This window comes from Arachis ipaensis, chromosome B5 (assembly GCF_059453495.1).
Source record: "Arachis ipaensis isolate K30076 ecotype BB chromosome B5, ASM5945349v1, whole genome shotgun sequence".
NCBI classification, from domain to species: domain Eukaryota; kingdom Viridiplantae; phylum Streptophyta; class Magnoliopsida; order Fabales; family Fabaceae; genus Arachis; species Arachis ipaensis.
The window spans coordinates 154,945,251-154,954,195 of NC_142440.1; the positions used below are offsets into that span (position 1 = coordinate 154,945,251).

An 8,945-nucleotide genomic window follows, 5' to 3' on the forward strand; every position below is an offset into this window, starting at 1 on the left:
GGGTGAGAACCAGAGGTTCCCAGCATGGTAATATCCTCCACATATATAATACATAATAAAAGAGGAAAGCCAAAGGCAATCCTAGAACTTCCTCCAGATAAAATCAAAGCTTATAAACAAGTTAAACCATAAAGGGCATCTGACTAAAGATCCTTCAGTCTAACTAATACTTCCCTTTCCAATTCCTTCAGACCTCCCAACTGCCAGTAGGAGTATAAAATAGCAAACACAGTTATAACAGACAAGAGATATACAAATAGGAACAAATAAGGCATTTAGACAGGTAGCAAGTAATATGCAGTCAAATAGGCAATCTCAATCAATTCACATAGTATGCATATGATGAATGCCTGTCCCTAATGGTTGATGATATCATCTGTCGGTTATAGAGCCAACCCGACAAGTCCTGGTAGCTAACCGTTGGACTGTCCCTCTGTCGTGTCTCTCCAACTCGAGTTATACTCAATATAAACTTGATCATAAACATGATCCATATCCATCACCCTCACTGGTGAATATTTATGGGGGTGAGCTCATCCGAGGCTTTCATAGTGCCCGGCCACCCTGACAACATAGGGTTAACAGAGCTTCGAGTCTCAACCTGGAGCACGTGGTGGCTAGCCACTGCTTTCTTCCATGGAAACTCTCATCTTCGATAGTGGAAGTGCAACATTCACAATTCATTCAACAGCATATATGCATTTATACTTAGCCATAATCATGGCCCCGCCGTCACACGGCAATAATCCAGCCATCCGACTCACGGTTAAATCCATAACCAGCCAATTCATTAACAATCACGGCCTTTTGGCTCATGGCATAACCCGCACTTCTACCGCCATCCACCGCATCTCACATAATCATCTTTGATCCTCAATGATCATCCATTTTCCCTTGCTTCACTCGCAAGTTGCCACATTCACTAGCTCCTTTTTCTCATTGCTAGGCATAACATAATGATTTAAGACATAAGTGGTGAGATCGGAGGCTTAGAAGTGTGAAATTTGGCTTTTAAAACTCAGAAATCAACTTTGGGATGAAAACAGGACCACGCGTACGTGCACGCGTGGATGGCCACAAAATTCATCGACGCGAAAGCGTCATACGCGCGCGGATTGAAAAATAGCCAAACGACGCGGAAGCATCAGCCACGCGCACGCATGGGTGCTCTTGTGCCCCAGGCACAAAACTGGCACAACTTTGGCACAGCTCTTTGGAAAATAGCTGGGCATTTGGTGCAGCGCATCGACGCGCTCGCGCACACCACGCGCACGCATGGATGATGCTTTCTTGAAGAACGGCGCGTACGCGCCAAGTGCGCCTACGCGCGGGGGGTCATTCTGCTAAAAATTTTCTAAGTTAAAAGCTGCAGAATTCACAGATTCAACCCCCAATCTTCCGACGGACATAACTTTCTCATTTTAAATCGTTTTCCGGCCGTTCTTTCAACGGCATGGACATCCCGGATCCAACTTTATTTCTAAACAAGTTTGGTACAAAACGGGGATCCGTAGTCCAAGTTATGTCTCATCAAATTATGCCTAAAAACCATGTTTTCATACAAAACCACAAGGTGCCATTTTCAAAACAAGCCATTTTCAACTCTTTTCAAAATCAACCAAAACATGCCAATTTCAACCCTTTTTGAAATCAATCAAAATGTACCAAAATCAACATCAAGCCATCCTCAACTCACACATTGACACTTTACCAAAATTTCCAAAGTCACCATCTAACCATTTTAACACTCCTCAATCAAATGGCTAAAGGACAAACACAATATCATGTCATACATCCTTCCTCATCCCAATTTCCAATAATACCATTTCCAATCAACCATCATTATACCTAATCAACATCATACTCACCATCAACATGGTACCACCCATCAATTCAACCTTAATCATCCATCAAGCATATATTACAACATGTATTTCTCATATATCAGACAATCAAGGCATCAATATTTATAATCACATATATGTTCACATCATATATCTCAACCATTCAACAACATCAACAATTCATTGCCTATCTTAGGGCCTCTAGCCTAAGTATTTCCTACCACATTACATATTAGATACGGGAAATCGAGACCATACCTTAGCTGATTTCTCAAGCTCAACTGGAGCACTTCCAAACCACTTGTCCACAAGCCCTCTAGGTCTCAACACCTCTAAGAACAAATTTTTTGCATACAAAACCCTCTTCCAAGCTTTCCAAAATCACCAATCAAGCTCCAATATTCACATATACACAACCTAAGCCACAATCATCATACCCATACACAACATCTCAATACCCAAACATCATAGAACAACAAAATTATACTAGGGTTGAGAATCTTACCACACTCAAGGTCCAAGGAGGCAAGATTAACCTTCTCCTTCAAGAGAGTTGGGTTCTATAACATCAAAGAACCCAAAATCTCAACATTTCACCCATGAAACTCGAAAACAAGGGCTGAAATTTCGAACAGAAAAACGTGTCTTACCTCAAGATTGATTGTATGGGTTTTGTAGAGCTCTCCACGGAGAATGCGTGGTCGTAAACGGTGCGGCAATCGGAGCTCTAGATCAAAAGTTATGGTGGTTTGAAGATCAAATGAGAGAAACAACTTGAGAGAGTGTTCTTCCCTTCCTCTCCACCATTTCAGCGTGAATTAGAGTGTTGTGAGGAGAGAGAGAGTGCTGAAATGAGTGTTTTTAGGGTTTAGTTATGTTGGGCCAAGGGCCCACTTTGGGTCCGGTTGGCCCGGTTTAGCCCGTTCGATCCAATCTTGATCCGATTTCTATAAAATTGGTACCGAAATTCTTGTCTCAATCTCCTATATCATATTATGCCATAAGAATCACATTTTTTGGCTTTCTAGAATAAATTCTCATTTATGGGTTAATTTGCCGTTAATTAACCGAGTCTTACATTCTACCCACCTAATTGGGAATTTTGCCCACAAAATTCAAATTCAATTACCTGAGAATAAGTGCGGATAATCCGTTCGCATCTCCGACTCAAGTTCCCAAGTGTGTTCCTCGACACCGCCTTGACTCCAAGCCACTTTGACTAATGAAACCTCCTTTTCACGCAACCGTTTGATACTAGTATCATCAATTCTAACTGAAGCCACTGGAAGCGTCAAATCTTCTCTTAACTGAACCGATTCAGGTTCTAACACATGGCTAGCATCAGGAGTGTACTTCCGAAGCTGTGACACGTGAAACACATCGTACAGGTTTGAAAGATGAGGTGGTAGAGCCATCCGATACGCCACCGGTCCAATCCTCTCCAGGATCTGAAATGGACCAATGTATCGAGGATTCAAATTCTTCGCTTTAATCGCCCTACCTACTCTTGTGGTCGAAGTAACCTTTAGGAAAACATGATCTCCTTCCTCAAATTCCAAGGGCTTCCGCCTCTGATCGGCGTAGCTCTCCTGGCGACTCTGCGCCGTAAGTATCCTATCTCGGATTTTCTTGACTTGTTCAGTAGTCTCAGCTATCATCTCCGGCCCCAACAAGCCTTTCTCTCCAGCTTCATACCAGCATAGCAGAGATTGACATTTCCTCCCATACATTGCTTCATACGAAGCCATTCCGATGCTCGCATGGTAACTATTATTGTATGCAAACTCCACTAACGGCATATACCGATCCCAACTTGCCGGTTGGTCCAAAACACAAGCTCTCAACATATCCTCTAGTGTTTGGATTGTCCTCTCGGACTGACCATTTGTTTGAGGATGGTAAGCTATACTCAAGCTTAATCGGGTTCCAAAAGCTTTCTAAAATGCACTCCAGAACCTCGAAGTGAAACGAGGATCTCTATCAGAGATTATAGTAGCAGGTACACCATGAAGTCTCACAATTTCCTTTATGTATAACCATGCTAGCTCCTCAAGGGTGTAAGTCATCCGAATGGGTAAAAAGTGAGCTGACTTCGTCAGTCGGTCCACAATCACCCAGATAGCATCGAAACCAGTCCTAGTCCTTGGCAATCCCGACACAAAGTCTATTGCAATACTTTCCCACTTCCATTGCGGAACCTCTAAAGGTTGCAACATCCCGGAAGGTCTTTGATGTTCAATCTTCACCTTTTGACAAGTTAAGCACTTTGAAACATATTTCGCCACATCATTCTTCATACCCGGCCACCAAAACATCGCCTCTAGATCATGGTACATCTTAGTACTTCCCGGGTGAATGGAGAATCCGCTTTTGTGTGCCTCCTTTAAGATATCTTGCCTCAAAGTGCCAACTTCCGGCACAATGATCCTACCCTTGAATCTCCATAACCCATCTTTTTCTTCCGACACTCTCCACTGTTTCCCTTCCTCAATAGCCGGTAACACCTTCCATAACGCTTCATCATTTTCATGAGCCTTTAGGAGTTCGGACTTAAAATCACTTGAGATTTCTAATCGGATCAAGCACAGAGTTCCAGTTACTTCTTGAGCACCAATTTTTTTTTGTTAGACTCTCAAATCCCTTGAACAATTTCTCTTCTTGAAGCATCATCCAAGCCGCATACAACGACTTCCGACTTAACGCATCCGCCACTATATTCGCCTTTCCCGGATGGTAATTCAACTCAAAGTCGTAGTCCTTCAATAATTTCATCCACCTCCTTTGCCTCATATTAAGCTCTTTCTGATCAAAGAGGTATTTCAAGCTCTTGTGATCGGAGAAGACTTGGAACTTAACCCCATAGAGATAATGCCCCCACACCTTCAAGGCAAACACAACTGCAGCGAGTTCTGAATCGTGCATAGGGTAATTAACTTTATGAGGTCTCAACTGTCGTGAGGCACATGCCACCACATTATGATGCTGCATCAGCACGCACCCTAGACCCTTTAATGATGCACCACAGTACACCCCAAAAGGCTCGTTCGGCTCAGGTACGCTAACACAGGTGCAGTGGTCAACTTTTCCTTCAATGCCTGAAAGCTCTCCTCGCACTCGGGAGTCCAAACAAACGGAGTGTCTTTGCGGGTTAACTTTGTCAACGGCAAAGCTAATTGCGAAAAGCCTTTGATGAACCTTCGGTAATAGCCGGCTAAGCCCAGAGAACTCCTTATCTCCGTTACGGTGGTTGGTTGCTTCCAATCCCTCACAGTCTCCACCTTAGCTGGGTCTACGGCTATTCCCTTCTTACTCACCACGTGACCCCAAAACTTCACCTCACTCTTCCAAAACTCACACTTAGACGGTTTCGCATAGAGTTTCTTCTCCTTTAGAATTTGCAACCCAGTCCTCAAGTGTTCCGCATGCTCTTCTTCAGTGTTGGAGTAATTCAGTATGTCGTCAATGAAGACAACAACGAATTTATCCAGAAATGGTCGGAACACTCTGTTCATATAATCCATGAATACTGCAGGAGCGTTTGTCAACCCAAAGGACATCACAGTGTACTCGTAATGACCATAACGAGTCCTGAAAGCGGTCTTAGGGATATCCTCACCCCTCACTCTTATCTGGTGATAACCGGATCGCAAATCGATCTTGGAGAAACCCCCAACTCCTTGTAACTGATTCATGAGATCATCAATTCTCGGCAATGGGTACTTATTCTTTATTGTGACCTTGTTCAGCTGCCTGTAGTCCACACAGAGCCACATACTCCCATCTTTCTTCTTTACCAGTAACACTGGCGCAACCCACGGTGAAACACTTGGTCGGATAAAATTCTTACCCAACAGATCCTCTAGCTGAGACTTTAACTCAGCCATTTATAGTGGTGACATCCTATACGGAGCACTCGAGATTGGTCCAACCCCAGGCACCAACTCGATAGCAAACTCGACCTCTCGGTTAGGTGGAAATTCATCAATGTCATCGGCAAACACCTCCGAAAACTCACACACCACCGGAATCTGTTCCAACCTTTAATCATCACCCAAAACACCCGCGGTTAACAACAGGATACCCTGACGTTCGGTTCTGGAACAGTTCACCATCATCGAATTCAAGTAATAATTATTCACCACGACCGGCCCTTCTGTATCTTCCGACATAAAGTACACCGACCTTGTAGAGCAATCGAGCAGGACATGGTTCTCAGATAACCAGTCCAATCCCAGGATAAGATTAAGACCGATCATCAGTAAACAGATTAAATTATGGACAAATCACGCTGCTTGAACCTAAACGAAACTTTCGGGCATACTAGCCTAGTTACCATGGCCTTATGGGTAGCATTATATACTTTTTGGTCATAACCTAAGGTTACAATCTTCAATCCTAACTCATGGGTTTTCTCAAATGCAATAAACGAATGCGATGCTCCCGAATCAAATAAAGCATTTAAAGTTTGACCAGCCATTTCACGGTTACCTCGAATGAGTGTCTCGGATCCCTCGGCACCTATAGCTGAGGTGGTGAACACCCGACCAGTCTGCTGCGCCTCCTCGGCACCTTGTTTCTGCTTCTCCGAACACCTTGGGAGCTTATGTCCTGCCTTACCACAGAAATAGCACAAACCCCATCCGGCCAAGCACGGGACCCCCGGATGGTGACTTCCACACCTAGCACAAGCTTAAGCACTCTGTGGTTACTTCCCAAACCTTTTACCTTGGGAGTTGTTGTTGTTGGGCCTCCTGAAAGAGCCTCCCCGCTTGAAAGGCGGACCTCTAGGTGCAAAGCTCTTCCCTCGGTTCTGTGGGAATGATCCCTTGTGATTCCCTCTCTCAGCAGCTGCCTTCTTCAAACACTCTTCAGCAATCCCACACTTGTTCACCAACACAGCAAAAGTTCTGATCTCCATTGGTCTCTGAGCTCCATTTTTGTCGTTGCCATGGTTGTTCATCTGTTGTCCAAAAGCCTCTGCAGTGGCCTGCATAGCCGCAGCCATGTTCTCCAATGCCGTTATAAGGTTTACCGGGTCATTTGGGTTGGCTCTCGGTCCCGGAGGGTTAGTACGACCTCTCCCACGGCCTCTACCGCGTCCACGAGGTGCCATCTGGTCCCTATACACACCAAACAATCAATATTAAGTTGATCAGTCTCAATATCGGAAGTCTAGTGCTTCAAAGTCCCAAATGCATGCTCATGAACGTTTATGCCAATTATATCAAACAGATATACTAATAGCACATAACACACATACAGAGAATGCATAGAATCATAGTCAGTCCGTCCCTCAGACTCTACAGAAACGAACTGCTCTGATACCATAATGTAACACCCTACCATACAGAGTCTTATGCTTAAGTCATAATTCAAAGATGGCAAGGTATTACGACCTCTAAAATAAAACTTAGTACGAATAGTATTGTGAAAAATGATTATAACTAGGATCCTTTTTTAAAAAAAAAGGGTAAAACAAAATTCGTAACTCGAAAGCGCAACACTCCGATCGATAACGCAATGAACAAGGATAAACCAACGCGAGATTATATATACAAAAGAGTGTCAAAAACGGGAATATCAAAACTCAAAATCCAGCTGCGAAGATAACCGGTCCGAGCATAGCAATATACACATATAAATAGAATAAGATACCCCAAGGAAACCCAAAGGGACACAATACAGAAAACCTATTCCCCAAAATCTCCTATAAGAGGAGTCATCACAGTTTGTATTATTCAATGGAGATAAAAGTATCTAAGCAAAACATATAGACCAAAACAGAGCCCCGAGAACAAAGGATCTTCGCTAATCCAGAAGTCTCCAGTACGCTTTAGCGAGAAACCTCACGTCCTGCATATGAAAACCACAAAATCTGCATGGGTGAGAACCAGAGGTTCCCAGCATGGTAACAGCCTCCACATATATAATACATAATAAAAGAGGAAAGCCGAAGGCAATCCTAGAACTTCCTCAAGATAAAATCAAAGCTTATAAACAAGCTAAACCATAAAGGGCATCTGACTAAAGATCCTTCAGTCTAACTAATATTTCCCTTTCCAATTCCTTCAGACCTCCCAACCACCAGCAGGAGTATAAAATAGCAAACACAGTTATAACAGACAAGAGATATACAAATAGGAACAAATAAGGCATTTAGACAGGTAGCAAGTAATATGCAGTCAAATAGGCAATCTCAATCAATTCACATAGTATGCATATGATGAATGCCTGTCCCTAATGGCTGATGATATCATCTGTCGGTTATAGAGCCAACCCGACAAGTCCTGGTAGCTAACCGTTGGACTGTCCCTCTATCGTTTCTCCCCAACTCGAGTTATACTCAATATAAACTTGATCATAAACATGATCCATATCCATCACCCTCACTGGTGAATATTTATGGGGGTGAGCTCATCCGGGGCTTTCACAGTGCCCGGCCACCCTGACGACATAGGGTTAACAGAGCTTCGAGTCTCAACCTGGAGCACGTGGTGGCTAGCCACTGCTTTCTCCCAGGAAAACTCTCATCTCCGATAGTAGAAGTGCAACATTCACAATTCATTCAACAACATATATGCATTTATACTTAGCCATAATCATGGCCCCGCCATCACATGGCAATAATCCAGCCATCTGGCTCACGGTTAAATCCATAACCAGCCAATTCATTAACAATCACGGCCTTTTGGCCCATGGCATAACCCGCACTTCCACTGCCATCCACCACATCTCACATAATCATCTTTGATCCTCAATGATCATCCATTTTTCCTTGCTTCACTCGCAAGTTGCCATATTTACTAGCTCCTTTTTCTCATTGCTAGGCATAACATAATGATTTAAGATATAAGTGGTGAGATCGGAGGCTTAGAAGTGTGAAATTTGGCTTTTAAAACTCAAAAATCAACTTTGGGATGAAAACAGGGCCACGCGTACGCGCACTCCACGCGCACGCGTGGATGGCCACAAAATTCATCGACGCGCAAGCGTCATACGCGGGGACGTGCGGATTGAAAAATAGCCAAACGACGCGGAAGCATCAGCCACGCGTACGCATGGGTGCTCTTGCGCCCCAGGCACAAAACTGGCACAACTCTA

General features: G+C 43.8%; 1 protein-coding gene across 1 annotated transcript; it reads right to left on the minus strand.

Moving 5' to 3' along the window:
* Positions 1 to 5,728: 5,728 nt before the first annotated feature.
* LOC148566299 (uncharacterized) lies at positions 5,729 to 8,541 on the minus strand. Its single transcript, XM_088487499.1, is given in 3 exon segments — positions 5,729 to 5,882; positions 6,272 to 6,964; positions 8,462 to 8,541. Coding segments are annotated over 3 exon segments (927 nt in total).
* Positions 8,542 to 8,945: the final 404 nt, after the last annotated feature.